The 19,640-nt window shown below is 56.4% G+C and overlaps 1 protein-coding gene across 1 annotated transcript in view; it reads right to left on the reverse strand.

The window, feature by feature from the left end:
• Nucleotides 1-3,775: 3,775 nt before the first annotated feature.
• KIF13B (kinesin family member 13B) overlaps nucleotides 3,776-19,640 on the reverse strand; it is a 190,695-nt gene continuing 174,830 nt past the window's right edge. The window contains exons 38-40 of the mRNA XM_082616987.1: nucleotides 15,732-15,794; nucleotides 11,279-12,161; nucleotides 3,776-7,614 (exon numbers count right to left, since the gene is read on the reverse strand). Of these exons, the coding sequence (XP_082473113.1) occupies nucleotides 7,349-7,614; nucleotides 11,279-12,161; nucleotides 15,732-15,794 (1,212 nt within the window). The 3' untranslated portion in view covers nucleotides 3,776-7,348. The remainder of the gene's footprint in view (nucleotides 7,615-11,278; nucleotides 12,162-15,731; nucleotides 15,795-19,640) is intronic.

Below are 19,640 nucleotides of genomic sequence, written 5' to 3' on the forward strand. Positions count from 1 at the left end.
AAGTCTTTAGCATCCACCAAATACTGGAGTACCTGCGACGGGCTGAGTGGGGCCCCTGCGGGCGGGCGGGGGGTGGGGAGGGGGGTCGGGGCAGAGCGTCCCCCCTGCCTTCGCCGTCGTGTCTTAGTCTCTGTGTTTCCCTTTGGTGTCTCCGGGTCTCTGTCCCCATCTTGTGCGCCATGTGTCCCTGAGGGGAGTCACACCTGTGTCTGAGTCTGCTGTAAGGTGTTCAGTCTACCTCAAGGGGTCATCATGGTCAACTCTGTCCCATAGCAATCCTTCCGACGTCGCCACACACACTGGAATGTATATCTGCCCCGGCCCCAGCCCGCCTTCCTGTCAGTAACCTCCTGACCCCATCTTTTCCTCTGTCACCACAAACTCCTAGTGCAAATTGGATGCTGCTTTAAATGTGAAAACACTTGTTCAAAAGCTATAAAACCTGAATGAAAGCTAAAGCTGAATTTATAAGCCTTGTTGCATATGAGCCAAAAGTGCAAAAAGCTCTATATAATGAACTAACCTGCCACTCGTATAAATATAAATATATATAAATATATTAAAATCAGACTGTTCTACAAAATCGTGTATTTGTATTTTTGTGTACGTACAATTTTCTGCTAAGCAGAAGGAGGATGTAGTATAGGATGCTGTGAGAAGAGATTTGGTTTAATCCTATTTCTTTGTTACTTATTTTTGTTAACATCAGATGCCTGTCTTCGTCTTACGTGTAATGACACTGTTTGGAAAGCTGCAGTATCTCTCTTCCTTAGGGGCAGAGTCCATGAGAGAATGAAATGTGGGGTGGAGAGAGGTGTCCTGGCCACCGAACACGGGGCAGTGGCCCAGGCTGCCCGGGAGCCACTCGAGGCCCTAGGGCGGGACTGAGGGCGCAGGGAAGCAAAAATCCCATTTCTAGACATCGGCTTCCAAACAGGCTGCCAGAGCCAACAGACGCCCCACCAGCCGCTGGGAGGGGACGCGGGACCCCTCCGAAGTGAGGGACAGGGCCTCTCACCTCTGGGCCAGAAGGCTGCCCGGAAAGCAGCAGGGGGCCACGCCTGGCAGTGCTGCCCTGCTCACCGGCCCTGGGCTCCCCGCCCCTCTTCCAAGTAGTCGCTGCCTTTTTCAGATCAGGTTACAAAACGCCTCCCCTCCGCAGAGCTGCTGGCGCTTCATCCCCCAGGCCTCCAGCCCCAGTTACCTGGAGGGTCTCAGAACCCACCTTCCCGGTGCTAACATCCAAGAGGGGGTAGCGTGGCTGCCAGCCATGGCCAGAAACCGCCCATCGGACAGGCCGGGCCGGAGGACAAGCTCCGCGTGCCCAGGACAGCCGGCCCTCCCACCACACAGGCGTCCGGAGGCCCTGGCCTGGGCCTGCCCCTGCTGCCCGCCCACCTCTCAGCCCCAAGACAGTCCCTCGTGACGTGAACCTGCTCTAGGGAGAGCGATACTGCACCTTCACCTGTGGGACTCATATTTATAACAATGTGTAATGACTGTAGCAAACAGCCCTTGTTTCTAGATGTAAATGGTCAAAGAAACAAGCGCTCTATTGTATTGATTAAAATAGTTCCAATGAGTCCTGTATCATTGTATCTCCTATTCTGGATTAGTGCCTTTTGGACAGTAGACTGTTCTGTAATTAAAATGTAGTATACTGCTTTTTTGTACAGTTTTGTTTTAATAAAACTTTTTTTTAATTTGTGTTTATTTTAGTATTGTACCTATTAGAGAATAAAACGTATAACTGAACGAAGACTGGTCGGGGTTTCTTTGCGTGAGAACAGTCATTTGGGGAGTGCCCTGCCACTTCTGCTCTGAACAGCTATCCCTTCATGCTTTGACAACGGACTGGTGCCCCAGAGACCCGCGGACACTTGAAAGGGGTTAAGGGGACAATCGAGCACTTCCTGGTTGAGGGAACGTCAGCCGTGAATCCGGCCCCTTCTCCTCCAGCCTGTGCTCCCTTCCTGTCTGCCCCGAATCCCCCAGGAGAAGCCATCTCTTCGCGTAGCTTCCACGAGGACCACAGCCTTGGACTTGGCTGAGCCGTGAACTCCCACCTCAGGCCATGCCCCGAGCACCTCATTTTCCTAGAAGGGCCATCTTTCCTGGGGCTTCACCTTTAGCAGTAAAAACACAACATGAAAGAAAGCTGAAGCTTTGTAATCTGTGTTTTCTCTAAGGCGTCCAATGGTTGGGAGCAAATTCTTGAGCTCCCCTCTCACCCGACAGGCTCGGATAGGTTTAACGACCCCTTCTCAGAGAGACGCAGTCTGTTTTCTCATTATGCATAACTAGAAAAGACTCTGCAAAACTTTAAGCTGCCCTCAAACCCTGTCTAAGTTGCCAGTGTAGATGGGCGGGTTTTGGGGGGATGGGGATGCCGAGGACCATCCCCCACCCCGAACTGCTCCTTCTGGTTCTGTCCTTCAGGGTCCACCTGCCCCCAGAGCACCCCCCCGCCGCCGCCTCGTCTGCGAGTCCTCCAAACACACTTGCCTGGAGGTCACCTCCTCAACCCCTGAAGCTCTGGGGCCCCTCTTGTGGGCGCCACGCTCGAGGTTCTGCAACCCTGGGGCTTGTCCAGCAACACCAGGCCCGGTGCAGGACGGCGCACGCATGTTCCAAGGGACCCAGGAGCGAGAGAGTGAACGAACTACGTGACATACCCACTAGAGCCCATTTTGGGGTCTGAGCAACCGTGAAAACCCCACAGCCTCGTGCAAAGGAGATCTCATTGAGTTGCAAGACAGTAAGTAGCGGCTCGAAAAATACGATTTACCCTAGGAGCTAAATCAATCTGAGACTCTTGCCTCAGAGCAGGACAGCTCCTGGCTGCCAAATTTCTGTCATTATTCGGCAGTGCTTATCTCTGAGAACAAGTCTCGGGCACTTAGGAATACAAACAAGTCCCGCCAGGACGTGCTCTGACTGGTGGCCACCTCTAATCAGCCTCCCCGTGGCTGCAGCCCTACGTTTGCAAGTACCTTTTATATAGCAGGCGCAGGCGGAGTGATTCACCGACGCAGGGTCACCAGCGCACTGGGCCGACTGCGTCCTCGCGGGTGTGGGCTGGGCTCCTAGACCACGAGCAGGACGCTGCAGGCCATCTCGGGAGGGCTGCTTCTCTCCCCGGCGCTGGTTCGAGCCCACGCTGGGCTACAGCTGGGTGCCACATCCTCAGGATGTTGGCCTCAGGGGCAAGCAGGGCCCAACAAATGCCATCGGGCTTCACAGCCTGCGGGGACTGGACCGCCGGTGTGCACAGCCATAATCCTCCTCCCCCAAACATCTCGTCGCAGAACCTTCGAGGGTCCACTCACCTGCGCAGCAGTGGAAAGAAGTCCTCCGCTCCCCAGCTGCGGCGTCTGACGGGGCCCAACGCGCAGGTCGAGGTGGACAGTGGAGCTGAGGCGTGAGAGCTGGGACATCCCTGTTCCAGAGAAGCGGTCTCCCGGGTAGGTAGCCCAGAAGCTCCGATTACCTTGAATGTAAGGCCATCAAAAAGTTTGTTGGTCCTTGGCTCCTGAAAAAGGTCTCAACCCACTGGCCGCGGAACCAAATCACAAAGAGCGCTGGGCGGTGGAGGTGTGCTCAGGGGACCTGCTGCTGCCCTGAACCTCTCTCTTCTAGGCTCAATCCTGAAAAGCCCCACCCTGATCGCTCAGAACCAGGTCACAGCTGCCTGTGGGACAGTCTGGAATGAGCCCAAACACCCCTGCCTCAGGGTGGGGGAGAGGAAGGCAACCAGACGACCCAGACGTAGGCAGGAGATCAAATGGTTTTATTTAGAGGCTGTTGGTCATGTGACAGAAAGGCATACATGGTACAGAATTACAGAGGTTTAGTTCATTATACAGTACAAATCATTAAGTCTTTACAATTCATTACAGTCTTTGGATTTTTCTTAACTCCCATTTCACGTGTAGCAAATCAATACAGTCTCCCAGACAAAATCACTGCTTTATGTGAACCCGTCATATTTACAGAACTCCATGCACAGAGATGCTCCAAGGCTCTCCCAACACGATTAGTCAGCAGCACGCAGAAGGCATGACGGATTCCTCCGAGAGAAGGGTGCACATGGGGACAATGGGGACAGTGCAGTCAAGGGTCTCAGGCCGCACAACCCATCCCAGAGAGATGTCTGTCCATCTGAGGAGCGACAGGCAGACAGACGGGGCGGTGATCCTGGGAGCTGGCGGCGTGTGAGAGCAGGCAGGCAGGCCTCGGGCAAGTGTGGCTCATCGTAGCCGAGAAAATATGTACCCCGTGGCCTCCTGGTCAGTTTCACAGACGGGGAACTTTAATCCAAGAGGAGGAAGTAACGGGGGCGGGGGGAGGGGGGATGAGGGTCTGAACACCTCCTAGGCCTTTCCGGCTCTGCAAGGGGCCCGCTCACAGCTCACCGAGCACAGGGGCCTGACCCGCTGGCCGGCCACCCCAGCCCCCCGCCACGTTTTCTCGCCCTCCTGCTCCCTCCGGCCAGGCCGGGCATGGGGGACAGCCCCCCGCACCGCCCCCCGCAGCCCTCTGGGGTCCGGGCCGGGTGACCGTGTGTGTACAGGGCAGGAGGCAGAGGCCAGGAGGGCTCCCGCCCGGCCTTGACCTGTCCTCGTGCGGCTGGGAGCCACAGACGGACGGTCCCTCCCCAGAGCCACGCAGCTGCCGCTCCTGCTGTCTTATGAAATCCCGGAGCCTGACCTGCTAGGAACCGCATCAGGGATCCTAATGCTGACATTTATTTAAAGTTAGGTCTGTGTGTTAGTAAGGCGAGGACAGAAGACGCAGGGAAGGGAGAGTCCCTCCCTCCCCCCTCCGCCCAATAACTCGGTGCAGGGACTGCCTGGCTCCTGGCTTTAGGGACCGCAGCTCTTCATTCACAAGCTAACGGGAGTCTGCGCCAAGAAGCAGGGCGGGCTTCCTTTGCCACCTGGGAGCAGGGCGGTCCCCCTGCCGCGCCGCCCCGCCCTGAGCCGCCCAGGAAGCTAGCGGCAGCAAGAGAGAGGCTGAGAGCGTCCCGGGAGCCCCTGCTCCACCCACCAACACAGCGGCCCAAAGGGATGTGCGGGTCATGGAGCCAGAGGGCGGGGGTCGGGACTGCGGGGCCCCGTACCCCTGCGAGGACCCGGCACGGCCCCCACGCCCTGCTCTGCTCTTCCAGGGGCCGCCTCACTGCCCTCGAGGGTCCCGGGCCAACCAGGGCCCAGAGCTGGGTCAGGAGAGCCAGGCCAGCAGCTGCCTGCTGCCAGCAGGGCTGACATGAGGATGCCGGGGCGGCCCGCGTCTGGCTCTCTGGCCACGGGAACAGCTCACCAGGAACGCCGATGGGACGACGTGGCCTCTCTAACGCCAGCAGCACAGGCCCAAACCTGATTCATTCTGAGAAAACCCCAGGCAAGCTGGGAGCTACAGACTCGAGAGCAGCGACAGTGCTTTCCTCCCAGGAGAAAGCACCACCTCTGCGCACAACGGGCTCTGGCCACCGCCCCCAGTCCTGGCAGCACAAGGTCAAGGGCTCTAAGGAAACGCTGCTTCCCGGGGGGCAGAGATGCTGGGCAGGGCTGGTGGGACACTCTCAGGCAGGCGGAACTGGGGACGATTGAAAAGCAGGCCCCGGGAGGAGGCGGAGGGGAGGCCGGGAGAAGGGGGAGGAGCCCCCGCAAGCTCCGGCCAAAAACCTGCTCAGGGCAGTGACTGGGCTGTCATCTGTTCCACTTCAACTCAACCGACGACAAAAAGAGCCCGACCCTTCACATCCCCCGACCGACCGTCCCAAGCCCGTTCTGCGAGGTTGCGACGCCCGTCACAGGGCAGATGGGCCCCAGCAAGTACTTGGCTCCGTAAATGGGGGTCACAAACACCCCAACCACCTTCCATTTCTATGGCGTCTTCTCTCCAGTGCGCCGGGTGCGGACTTTCTGCCCCCGCAGGCAGGTCACCTGAGGCTCTGGGGGCGGGAGCGGGTGGTGCCAGCATCCACGGAGGAGAACCTCGCCCTGAAAACAGGCCTGAAGCAGAGCTTCCGCGCTGGCAAGGAGCTTATGCAGAAGAGCTGGCACAGAGTTGGGAGCGCTTGATTCGGGGACACGCACGGCAGGTGGCCCTCGGAATGCCAGCTGAGAGCAGGAAGGTGTGCAAGTGGTGGCCCGCCACAGGCCTGGGGCACCAGGTCACTGGGCCACCACCCTGGTAATACCAAAGGCACTGGTGGTGAAAGGGCTCTGGACCAGGGCTGTCCTGGTGGGGCCAGACGATGCTCGGGGATGATTCACGCCGTCCCCAGCGCCACCCGGGCCAGCCTGGCCTGTGGCTCTGCGAGGCTCCCAGGGATAAACCCCGCCGGCAGCGGGGTGGGCAGCTCTCCCTCCGCCTGCCGGGCTGCAGCCCCAGGCTGGGTGGGCGTCAGGGCACAGAACCGCCACGGAGCTAAGCTGGTCTAAAGACCCTCCCAGAACCAAAACCGCACAAGGCCACGATGCCTCTGACCGACTTTGTCACTGGCCACAGAAGCACAACAAAATTCTCCAGGTTTTCACTGTGAGCTTACAGTAAGGCCACTTGTGTATCTGCGATAAAGGACACAAGCAGGGGCAGCGTCCTCCGGGGGTCCCCGCCAGAGGCAGGAGGCCGGCAGCTCCCGAGCGGCCACAGAGGCTGGCAGCGCAAGGCAGGCCCTGGGCACTCACAGGGGAGGATGATTGTGGCTCGCGAACAATTTCGGATTTTGAAAAAATAAATATAATAAATATATGCCAAGAACTCTGTTAAGGGAATAAATGGCAAAGAGAAAAAACTTCCTGGGTATAAAGACCCTAAAACACCCACCAAGAAACCTCTAAGAAACCCCGTGGAAAGGAAGAGGGGAAGGCGGGGCGGGGGGCGGGGCAGGCCCAGGGCCCCAGGCACCTGAGGTGGGGAGAGGCGCTGGGGGCTACGGGGGTGCGGGCCGCCGCCTCCGCGGGAGGGAAAGGCACGAGTAGCGGTTACGCTTTAAATTAAGAGGTTAACGGGGTCACCAGCACAGAAAAAAGAGCAACAGCGGCCGCAGTCGGGGCGGCCCCAGGCCCAGGAAGACGGCGGAACCCCGCTCTCCACAATCCGGGACCACGCTGGGCTCCTAGAACCTTCCACCCGCGGCCCGGCTGCGACGCCGCCTCACTCTCTGGGGAGAGGGAGAAACAGGGAGAGGTCACCAGCCCCCCGACGTGCAGAAAGCATTCCCGGCCCGTCCCCACGGAGAGGGCTAGAGGGCCCGCCCGGGGCTGTCCCCGCAAAGGCTCGGAGGGGCCCGCGCCCTCTGTCCGCCGCCCAGGAAGGACGGGAGGCGGCCACCCGCCGCTCAGCTGGCCCAGGACTTGCGGTTCTCCGGGTTCCCGGGGGCGCGCTCGGCCTTGGCCAGCGCCGCCGTCAGCGAGGCCAGGTTGGTGGCGGAGCCAGAGAGCGCGCCGCTCCTGCGGGGCTCGGGGGCGCCTTGCGGCCGGAGCCCCGCGCTGCGCCGCCGCCCGGCGCACGCCGCCCTGCGCACGCGGCCCGGCCTCACCAGCAGCCCGTAGCCGGGGCTGCACCTGAAGTACTGCTTCCCGCCGACGCAGCCATCGTTTTTACCTGCGGGAAGGAAGAAAGGAAGGAAGACGTGGAGGCGGCTCCCGGCCCGTGGGACCCCCGTGAGCCCAGGCCCGCGCAGCCGGTCCCCGTTGAAGGAGCGGGGCCGGGGCAGTGCCTCCCGAGCAGCAGAGGTGCTCACTGCGGACAGATCCCGGTGGCCTCCGGCACGGCCAGGGCCTGTCACTTCTGACGTCCACGTGCCACCAAGGCAGAGCCAGCCCGCTCGCCCCGCCCTCGGCACCAATCGCTGTCAGTCTGGACAGTCAAGATGCAAACCCAGGATGGATGTCGTGAGTGGAACGATTATTTTCCCTAAATCTATTAGATGGAAACTGGCAAATTACCAAACTGTAGCTAGTGAGATGTCACGCCCGGTGTGTCAAGATGGGGAGAAGATGTCTCCTTGGTGAAAGCAAACAAAAAACGCTTTAAGGGGAAGGACAGCACTGGTGGGGGCGGGGAGCTGATCCCTAAGTGTCCGCAGCCCATGGTGATGGGTTGCCGGGGAACGTGATCTCTGCAGCAAAGCACTCGTGAACTGTCCACACTCACTGCCTGCGCCCCGCAGCCTGCCTCCTTCTCTTCCTCCCTCTCAAACAGGCCCACCCTCCACCGGCTCCTCTCAAGGTCAGCAGGAGTCACAGGTCTCGCTCTCCCTTCCTGCCTCCCCCTCGAAGGCGGGGGCCTGTGTGTGGCCCTGCCCTGTCCCTTGGGGGCCCGCCCTCCCAGCCTGCCCTCCGAGACCCCTGCTGCCTCTTAGCTGCGTGTGCAGCCCGAGGTGGCCCTCTGACTGCTCTTCTCTACCGGGCATCCGCCCCGCGCGCCCAGCGCCCCGCGCGCCCAGCGCCCCTCCCGCCAGAGCTCTGGTCCCTCGGGAGCACGCGCTCTCCCTGCTCTCCGCAAAGCACTCGCTACTATATCACATTTTGTTTGTTTACCTGGCAATTCTCTTCCCTCTAAAACGTGAGTCCAGGGAAACCAGAACTTCATTTTGCTCACCAAGGTGTCCTCGAAATCCAGGACAGGGACTGGAACGTGGTAGGTGCTTAGTATTTATTCGCTGGACGAATTCGTCTATTCGCGAATCCCCCTTTAATTCTTGAGCTCCATTACAGATAGAAATGTCTTTCCCGATTCCCCTTTGCATCTCAGCAGAAATGGAATTTAAAAAGTATTCCAGCCTGTGCTGCACTAGTCTTCCACCTCTTCCATTTTATGACATTCTTGGCCAAAATTGTTTTTTTAAAGACAAGTGATCTCACAGCTGAGCCTAGGGGCTGGGAGACAGTCACTGGGGCCTGGGGTTCACGGAACCCCCTCCCGCACCCCTCACTCTGCTGGACCAAAGGACAGCACCTCACTGGCGACACCCAGCAGGCCACACAAGCTGTGCTAAAACCCATCTCCACAGCCTCCAAGCCTCAGCTCAGGGAGCGGCCACCCCACCCTGGGACACGCTGGTGGGAGGGAGAAAGGCAATCAGGCCGGCCGAGCTCAGCGTGCTAGACACAGAGTGAACTCCCCACCGTATCTCCTCAAGAGAAATGAGTGTGTCCACGCAAAATCTTAACACACGAGTGTTCCCCGCAGCCTTACTCACAACGGCCAAAAAGTGGAAGCAACCCAAACGTCCATCAACTGACAAGTGGATGAACAACGAACGCGTGGGGCATCCCTACAGTATCGGCCACAAACAGGCATGAAGTGCTGACACAGACCACAACTGGCTAAGCCCGGGAACCTCGGGAAGTGAAATAAGCCAGTCCCAAGAGGCCGGGTATTTATGGCTCCATTTATGTGAAAGTCCAGATTAGGACTTAGATTAGTGTCTTGCTAACTGACATGTGGCTTCTTTTTGGGGTGATAAACCCATTCTAAAATTAGGGTGTACAACTCTGGAAATATACTAAGAACCACTGAATTGTACACTTTAAACAGGTGGATTTTTTGGTATGTAAATTGCATCACAATAAAGGTGTTTAGGGCTTCCCTGGTGGCGCAGTGTTTGAGAATCTGCCTGCCAATTCAGGGGACACGGGTTCGAGCTCTGGTCTGGGAAGATCCCACATGCCGCGGAGCAACAAAGCCCGTGAGCCACAACTACTCACTCAGCCTGCGCGTCTGGAGCCTGTGCTCCGCAACAGGAGATGCCGTGACAGTGAGAGGCCCGCGCACCGCGATGAAGAGTGGCCTCCTCTCTCCACAACTGGAGAAAGCCCTCGCACAGAAACGAAGACCCAACACAGCCAGAAATAAATAAATTTATATATAAAAAAAAAAAAGAATCTGCAGGCCATTTGGTACAACATGGATGAACCTAGAGGGAATTATGCTAAGTGAAGTAAGTCAGACAGAGAAAGACAAATACTGTACATTATCACTTACATGTGGAATCTAAAAAACAAAGCAAATGAATGCATATAACAAAACAGAAGCAGACTCACAAACACAGAGAACAAACTAATGGTTACCAGTCGGAGAGAGGGAAAGCGGGAGGAGCAAGACAGAGGTGGGGGCTAAGGGGTGCAGACCACTATGCACAAAGTAAATAGGCTACAAGGGCATAGTGTACGCCACAGGGAATACAGCCAATGGTTTATAATAACTTTAAATGGAGTGCAGTCTATATAAATTTTGAATCACTATGCCGTACACTGGAAGCTAATATTGTAAATCAACTATACCTCAATTAAAAAAAAAATTGGGGACTTCCCTGGTGGTGCAGTGGTTAAGAATCCACCTGCCAACGCAGGGGACACGGGTTCCAGTCCTAGTCCAGGAAGATCCCACATGCCGCGGAGCAACTAAGCCCGTGCGCCACAACTACTGAGCCTGAGCTCTAGAGACCGCGAGCCACAACTACTGAGCCCCACGCACTGTAACTACTGAAGCCCATGTGCCTAGAGCCCATGCTCCGCAACAAGAGAAGCCACCTCAATGAGAAGCCTGCTCGCCTCAACTAGAGAAAGCCTGCACGCAGCAACAAAGACCGGACACGTTCAAAAGTAAATAAATAAAAATAAATAAATAAATAAATAAATGAACGAATGAATGAATGGCAGGACAAAGTACATGTTTCCTTAAGTCCTGCCCTCAGGTTTTCTGAAATGATGATCTCTTGGCTTGGAGGCAGGCCATTCTATAAGGAGACTTAAGAGACTGGTGAGCCCACGAGGCTCTGCTATCACCTCGTCTTCTGTCCTCCCCTTGGGGGCCCAGGAGCCTTGGGGTGTCTTAGGAACACCTGAGGCATCTGAAGCTCCACATGGGCATTGGTTTTTGTAACCTGAGCAAGCACGGCAGACAGAGCTGCTGTGACAGTTGAAATGCAGACCCTTCTGTGACTAAAAAAAGAAAAATCAGGATTTAAATTCACCACCATATTAAAAGTAGCTTTCAATTAAGGTCTTTGGTTTCTGAGAAATTTCTGCAGGTTAAAAAAAGGGACTCTGACTCTGAAAACGCTTAGGAAACTCTTATCTAGAGAAAATTCCTCATTTTGGAAAGTGGCGACCCAGGGGCTCAGAGACGTGAACGATGTGCCCAAGGGCACACAGCAGGCGCTGGGCGGTGCAGGGCAGGGCTGGCCCTTTTCTGCCAGACCACGGGGGGCACGGTGAGTCGCCCCGGGACCCGGAACCTGTCCCAAAGCAGCAGCACTCACCTGAAGGTAAGTCTAGCTCCACTCCGACCCACGTGCCCTCCTGGAAGTCAGTGGGCCCCACGTATCTCACGACGCCCGTCTTGTTGGTGCCCACGGTCACATATTCTCCCTCTCTGAGCCACTCGGGGACCTCACTGGCTTCTTCAGAATCCGAGGAGACTTCCAGCTTTCCCGGGGCCTCTGCCCCAGCGCTGCCGTCGCCCGGGCGCCCTGAGGCCCGCGGGTCCTCCTCGCTCCCCGAGGGGCCGCCGGGGTCCCCGCCGAGCATGCGTGTGAAGGACTTCAGCTCCGAGGTCCGCACCTTCTGGATCCTGAAGGGAGGGGCCGGAGCGGGCGGCTGGCACCGGGGGTCAGCAGGCGGCGGCGGCCTGGAGACGTCGGGCCCTGGGCAGGCAGCCGGCTTCGCCTCGGGCTGGGGGCTCTCCGGCTTCTGGGGGGCGGCGGCAGGGTCACTCCTGCCCCGCCGGTCAGGCGCGGGGGGGTCTGCCACCTCGTCCCGCTTCGCCGCTGCAGCCTCGACGGGGGCTGTGGCTGCACCGTCTCCCGGCGCCATCCGCTCCGCCGGGCCGGGAGGGGCGCGGGACGCGACGGGTGTAGCCGGGGGCTCGGGCTCCGGGGTGGCCGGGCCGGGGCCAGGAGAGGGCGACGCCGCGGCATCCAGGCCGGGGCCGCAGGCGTCCGACAGGGTGGCGGTGGAGACGCTGTGTGAGAAGTAGCCGCTGGACGCCTCGCTCAGGGGGCTGGGCGGCCCGTCCGCGCCCTCGGGGGCCGGGGAGGTGGGCGCGGGTCTCGGGGGTCCGTCGTAGGTCTTGGGCGAGGGGGCGGCCGGCAAGGCCACGGGCACGTCGGGGGCCACGCGCAGCCCCGCGCTCTCTCGCTGAGCCTGCAGCAGGGAGGGGAGAATTCACAGTTAGGCGTCCGCTCCCCAAAGCCTGGAGACCAGTGCTGTTGTCAGCGGGGACATGACGGCTCCGACGGTGGGGCAAACGCAGCCGTGCAGCAGGGCGGAGCCGGTTCCCACCTCAGGTCCCCTGTTCTGCCGTGCGACCTCCACGAACCGGATACGCAGGCCGACTAGGCTCCACGCTGGTGCTGCCCCTGCCCCGACTGAGGGCTAAGCAAGATGGTCACGGGTGCCCTCATCGCCTCTCCTTTCCGTAAACTGCAGATCTTAACAGCTGCCTGTGACGGCATGATTTCTAGTAAGAGTTCCATATTGGGTCCTAGTCTTGTTTTCGGGCACAGAACTCCCAAAACCCCGAGGTTTCCTAAGTGGTAAAAACAATAAGGGCTTCTCGATACTCATAACGAGGCCCTTTCAGCCACATCTGAGCTTGTTAAGGGGGTGACTTTTGGAAAGCCCCCAAGGAAGGGGGCTGGTTGCCGGGGGAACAACCATGTGACTAGAGGATGCGAACTTTCCATCCCACCCCTGACCTCTGGGGAGCGGCTGAAGGCTGAACCGATCACCAATGGCCAATGACTGAATCAACCGCCTACACAACGAGGCCTCCGTAAAAACCCAAAAGGACAGGGTTTGGAGAGCTTCTGGGTTGGTGAACGCGTGGTGATCTGGGGAGAGCGCTGTGCCCAGAGAGCGTGGAAGCTCCCCACCCTTCGCCTACGCATCTCTCCGGCTGGCTGTTCCTTTGTTACATCCTTTTATAATAAACGGATAATCTAGTAAGTCAAATGTTGCTCTGAGTTCTGTGAGTCACTCTAGCAAATTCATTCAACCTGAGGAAGGGGTCATGGGACCCTCTGATCTGGAGCACACTGGACTTGGCCTCTGAAATGGGGACAGTCTTGTGGAGCTGAGCCCTCAACCTGTGGCATCTGACACTGTCTCCAAGTAGATGGGGTCAGAAGCCGAGTTCACTGTAGGACACACAGCTGGTGTCCAAGAATCGCTTGGTGGTGGGAACAACACGTACGGGGCGGCCACCTCGGCGATGCGGCACAAGGCAGGCAGACCAGGCCCTCACACGGGGCGTGGCACACGGCAGGCGCACACCTCCCAGCGCCTCCCACTTCCTGCACTCAGGCTCAGAACTCTTGCCCCCACGTGAACGGATCCCCCTGCCCAGCACCGACTCCACGGGGCGGCTGACAGCATCGCCGGAGGGCAGAAGAGCACCTTCCTCCTGCAAAACTGAAATGATGGCCTCACTGGAGGATCTGGAAGTGCCAGGGCGCAGCTCCACCAGCTCGGGCAGGGAGCAACAACCCTGGGGCCTGCGGGCGGGGAGGCAGGGGGGAGAGGAGGAACAGAGGCTGCCTGCAGGCTGCGCCCTTCCTCTGAGAGGCCGTCTTTCAAGCTGCTGCTCAAGGCTGGTCCCATGTCACAGATCAGGGCCTCTGGTCCCGGGAGACTCAGGCCGAGGAGCAGGGGCTGAGCGAAGCCAGAGCTACGCTGGCCTCTCCGCCTCATGTCACCGGGTCCGAGGGAGCCCGCAGAGACACGCAGAGCCCCATCTCCTGGGGAAGACGACAGTCGCGGCTCCGCCGAGCTCTGCGGTTTCTGGCGCGCTCTAAGATGTCTTGCCTTGATAACTTAAGCCATTGGGAGAAGGTGGCGGATTATCTTTCTATTCCCAGTGCACAGTGACAGGGAACGGGAGACAGAGTGGGGAGTGGGCTGGGGGGCGAGAGGGGTGCTGCTCAGAAAAAGAAGTGTTTTCAATATTTACGGAAAGATTATTTATATTATGAGAATGGCCATTTTCCATTTGAAATACAGGATTTATTTGAACTGGGAAACAGCTGAGATCTATAAGTCTCTTACAGTCACTTGGCTTAACTCAGCAATTTGATAAATCGTGCATTTTCACGTGAATTGTCATTTATATTCCTGTCTCCAGAGGCCCTCCTTCCCCCACAAGGCGCATTCTCAGGGTACAAAATTAACAGCACCTCTTGAGATTAACAACCCATTTTTGTGATGGATCTCTGGGCTGCAAAATTTACTAAATCCAATAGATCAATAACTGTCACCAGCATAAATACTCTAAAAGATTAGGCAATCCTTCAATCATTTTTCTTTTGCAACTTGTACATGTTTTATTTACTCTTTTCTCTTTTAGTTTTAATATCACTGACTGGGCAGGGAAGAATACACAAACAAAATTACAACAGTCTAGAATCTGAACAATAACTATGGCCCTTAAATAGCCTGCGTTCCCCACTCTCCCAGGGTCCAACCCACCACTACCGGACCTGCTGTCTGCTAAGGGCAGCTGGGCCCGTCCGGAGGAGGGACAGCCCTGCAACAGTGCCCTAGAGCCCCTTGCTGTTCCCCCATCAGCGCTGCTGGGTCCTCTGATGTGGGCCAGAAAGTACTCGCTTTACAACATGGCCCAGAGAGGCTAAAGGAGTCACCCAAAGGCTCCAGTAAGTGAAAAGCCAGGGATCAGAGGTCACATCCACAGCGACAAGAAAAAGATGACGGGAGGCGGCCGAAGGTGAGCCCAGATAACCCCCGTTCTTTCCCGCTGACCGAGCGCAGCCCAGACCCTTCCGCTTCGGCGCTGCGGCAGCCGCTCCCACTCGACTGGAGCTGCTATGTGAATGAGAACCTCCCTGCGTCTTTGGGTTACACTTTGCCACTGACATTCCTAAGGCTGCCAGAAAGCCTGGACGCCAAGCGAGCCAGCGGGATGTGCAGCAAAGTTGCGCAGAGCGCGCAAGGCGGCACCCTTACATAAAGGACTCCGTCTCATTCTGCCTCACCGGCCTTGGGACCCCAGTCGTGCCTCCGAGAAGTAATAAACCCAACTCATAGAGGGCTGGGGGGGGGCGGTGTCACAGCTCTATCTTCAGTTAAATTCATGAACATCAAGGATGTCCTGCATTGCAAAGGGCTGTTCAGAAAGTAGTAAATTCTTGAACGTCTAAATTTTCTTTCTAATTATTTGGCCTCTTTTCCTATTGTTTTAATAAATAAAATTTTCCTATGACGATACCACATTTCCTAAGAGGATGAACACACAGTGGGAGAAAAGAGATTTGCTATTCATGAAATCAGAAGTGCTGTTCATCTGTGGGAGATCATAAGAGACTATTTTCTCCCCAGCTTAGCATCAGTCTTTTCACGCTGATATCATGAATCAGAATGAAATGTAAAACTGAGAATTTAGTCAACACTTGGAATAAGGAGATTGTTCTGTTTATAGAAATCGCCTCTACCTAGCAGTGGGCTATTAAAGCCACAGACTACATTAGCAGTCAAGCACCTAAAAGTTTAGCAATCATATGATTAACAAGTTGAAAACAGAAAAGTGTTACAAGCAAAATATAGAGGGAGAAGATGGTGACCTATATTATAGTTAATTATCAAAATGGGAATGCTGAAATAAAAAACCACGGGTGTGGACTCAACAATTACAGCATCGGGGCCACCCACGGTATGTGGGGCAGCCACCAGCAAAGGCGCCACCAGGCCCAACTAACTCACCTCCACCATCCTGGGCGTCCCGGCGTCTGGGAGGGCTGACTGCACCATGATTCGAGGCACGGGCTGAGGAAACAAGGGAACAGGTGGAGACAGGGGTCAATCAGGGGACGCACAACAGAATAACCAGAGAAGGTTTCAACTGAACAGACAGGAGGGCTGTCAGGGTGACCCACCTGAAGCGAACTTTTACAACTTTCAGGAATTCTAACAAGTCACTGCCTAGCAGGCCTGCCCAGGGCTGGGGTCGGGACGCTGCAGAGGAAACATGAGAAGCCGGGAGCTCAGCCAGCTGCTCATCCCCAGCTGGCAACACCGGACACGCGCTGAAGACAGAAAGGTGTATGGTGTGATCTCTCCACTCTCGCGCGGCGCACGTTAGCCAAGGGCTGTGTCTCTACATACAAGCGTTACAGGACGTCACTGGCCCGGGAAGCTCCTGGTCGAGAGCGTCACAGGCAGTGCCGTCACAGGAAGCGAGGAGGACAGGAGCCCGTGTGGCTGCAGCAGGAGGCTCAGCAGGACAGGGACGTGGACAGAGGCTCTGGGGTCTGAACTAAAGCTCCGGGGCCATGGTGAGGACCCCTGCAACGCCTGGGCAGAGAGGGCAGGGCGTGAAGAAGACCGACCTGCTGGCGGAAGGCAGGCTGGCTGGAGAAACAGGGCAAGAGGGAGGCGGGCAGATCACAGGCCCCAGCACCAGAGCAGGGGTGAGGGGACGAGAGCCTGAGTTAATGGGCACAGGTGACATCACAAGAACGGAGTAGGCTGCTTACGGACACGTGGTTCAAGGAACATTTACAAAAAGAGAGTAAAAAAAAAAAAAAAGACAAAAACTAGGGGGCTTCCCTGGCAGCGCAGTGGTTAAGAACCTACCTGCCAATGCAGGAGTCATGGGTTCGAGCCCTGGGAAGATCCCACATGCCGCGGAGCAACTAAGCCCGTGCGCCACAACTACTGAGCCTGTGCTCTGGAGCCCGTGCCTGGCAACAAGAGAAGCCCGCGCACCACAACAAAGAGCAGCCCGGCTCGCCACAACTAGAGAAAGCCCGCGCGCAGCAACGAAGACCCAACGCAGCCAAAAATAAATAAAGAAAAACAAAAACAAGCCCCAGGATAAGGAAAACAGACCTCAAAGGAGGAGCTGGTAACCGTGAAGGAGTTGGTAGCTGCTGAGTTCACTACAGCCGGTGGGGAAGGGCACAGAATAGACGCAGTCATCTTGAAGAAGCCCGGGGTCCACCACATCTGCCTTTATTCTCTCAACCAATGTCTGGCCCCTTCCCAGGCCTGCCTGCTCCGACGCACGAGTCTGGACCTCGCCTCAGAGAGCTGGGCTCTAAGAGGGCTCCGTCCTGGCAAAACGAACACCTACCCGCAGTCCTATCTCACAGAAGGAGTCAACGTTGGGAGTTGGAGTTTGTTTCCACGCAGTTACGCGTGTCTCTTCTCTTGCTGGCTCACTGATCTACTATCTAATCTACGTTGCCCGGAGATCCCTCCAGGTCCCTTCCACTGGCCCTGAGCACTCCAGGTCCTCCCAGGTCCCTGGAGCATCTGGGGGCCTGGGGGCCCCTGCTGTCACGACTCCCCAGACGGTCTGCAGGCACGAAGGCTTACGGCCAAAGTCTTGCTTCCTACTCGGCAGCCCAGACTCTTAATTGAAGGGAGAAAAGCCCACCTGCAACAAGACAGCCCACTGAGGGTGGGTGTCGACCTGCTGTGTCCACACACCAAACAATCGCGTTTCAGCAAAGGTACCGCTACCACCAATTATGCCCTGGGACTGCCTTTGGGAGAAAAGTGCTAGAAGGGATTAATTTTGTAGAGGTGACGGACCAGCAACAGGATTTGGGCAAAAGCACAGAGAGGAGATTAAATAGGAGATGGTAGGAGATCCAGCTAAACAGATGGGAGGACCTAGGGATAAAGGAAAGGAAGACGCACTCTACCCTGCAAACACTGGGGAGCTCCTCGGGGTTGAAGGCCCAGGAGAGCGAGGATCAGAGGTGTCTTTAAGAGAGCCGGTGTGAGCAGGCGACAGCACAGAATGAGGGAGGGCGCCCGCTGGCGGCAAAGCCACGGCCCCCCCGCCCGGCTCACATCCCTCCCTCCCTCCCACCCTCCAGCACCTGCGCCGTGCTCCCGGCTCCCTTGCAGGGGTTCTCCATTTCAAGCAAGTACCCTTCACCCTGTCTTACAGCCCTGCATGGCACGGCCTACTCCCTTTATTTGTATTTGCCCCATAGTGTCTGAAGTACCCCACGAATGGAAAGGTGTTCAGAGCATAATTCTCAGAAAGGGCAGAAAAAAGTTTGTTAAGCTGGAACTCCAAAATACTTACATTCTTCACTTAGATCTTATTTAAAGCCGACAAGATTGGTGTGAAACATTCTCCCTTAAGGCATAAAAACGTAAAAATCCCACCAAGAATGGAACTATAGCCACCCAGGATGAAAGATTTTCTACGATTCTTGTCCTCCTGGAGAGAACATGGAAAAATAATTGATACTTTTCTTTATGATTCAGAGTGATTTAAAAAATCCGGTAAATGTTTGGAAAAGTATCTGCTGAAATGAATTAAGGGGCCAGCTTGACTGGGACGCGATGCTGGAATCCAGTGGACCCAGGGGGCTTCCTGGTGGGGCAGGGCCCCTGGCGAGACTCTGTGGCTCCAGGCAACTAAGCTGAAGACTTCGAGTCTACCCCTGACCAACACTCACCCTCCACAAGCACTTCTCAGGCAACAGATCTGCTCCACAGAGATGCCTGCCCAACCCCCAGCATTCAGATGACGTGAGAACCAGACACTGGATGATGAGACACACCTGAAATGGCTGAAAACCATGTCAACAATAAGATCACATCAGGTCTGAGTGGGTCCTGAGTGCAACTTCACGTGCTTTGACCACACCCACTTCGCTTCACACACTGGGAACTTCGGGGTGTCCCCTCCAAGGGGTGCTAGGTAGCAGTGGTTGCCAAATACCAACGCTGGACCAGAGACGACCACAGGTGGATACTTCTCCAGCAAGGGACATGCTAAAGAGGGTAAGGGCACAGACATACAAGACTGGCTGTGTACTGGTTTCTATGGAAGCCAGGTGCTGAGTACCTAGGGAGTCACTGTAATATTCACTCAACTTCCGTATATTTCAAATTTTCCCATAACACTGCCCTACATGATGAACTTAACTGGGGCTCCGCTTCAGTGTATAAACTTAGCTCAACAAGGACCCAGGTCTCAGGTGTACAAGGCATTGCAACAGCGCTGTGGGAACACAAAGACCTGAAGAATACGGGCTCACTCGCAACAAGGCAGCAATCCAGTTTGGGGGAAGGACGGTATGCAAATAACAAAATCGTCAAGGAGAATGACAGCTATCAGAATGACAGTTTCAAAGCAGAGGAGATTCTGAGGAGGAAGGGGTCCTCCTGGGACCAGGCCTAGAACACCTCCATGAGGGTAATTTCACTTTGACACAGGGCTTGAAGACGGAGTGGCTTTTCCCACAGCTGAGGGACACCTCGAACATGTAAGAGCGGCGTGACAAAGGCAGGCTACCCTTTGTGTCTGGCAGTGTTCCCTCCTCACGTCCCTGCCCAGGAAAAGCTACTCAACCTTCCAGGAGGTCTTGGGAGAGAGAGAGAATGATCTAGACTGACCAGTGCTGGGCAGAGGCAGTGGAGGTTAGGGTGTGCAGAGGAGGGCTTGTATGTAAATTTATGGTGGATTTTCACAGGCAATGAAGAACTATCAAAGGGACCGAATGAAGCGGCCGTAAGAACTAGGCTTACAGAAGATGATCCCTAAAGAGGGGCAGACAGAAAACTTGGAGAGGTCAATGAAGCCGCTGCTTCAGTGGTTCAGTGGAGAGCCAGTAATATAAGAGCCTGAATTTGGATGGTAAG

Source organism: Mesoplodon mirus (assembly GCF_964341445.2).
Source record: "Mesoplodon mirus genome assembly, chromosome: 1".
Lineage (NCBI taxonomy): Eukaryota > Metazoa > Chordata > Mammalia > Artiodactyla > Ziphiidae > Mesoplodon > Mesoplodon mirus.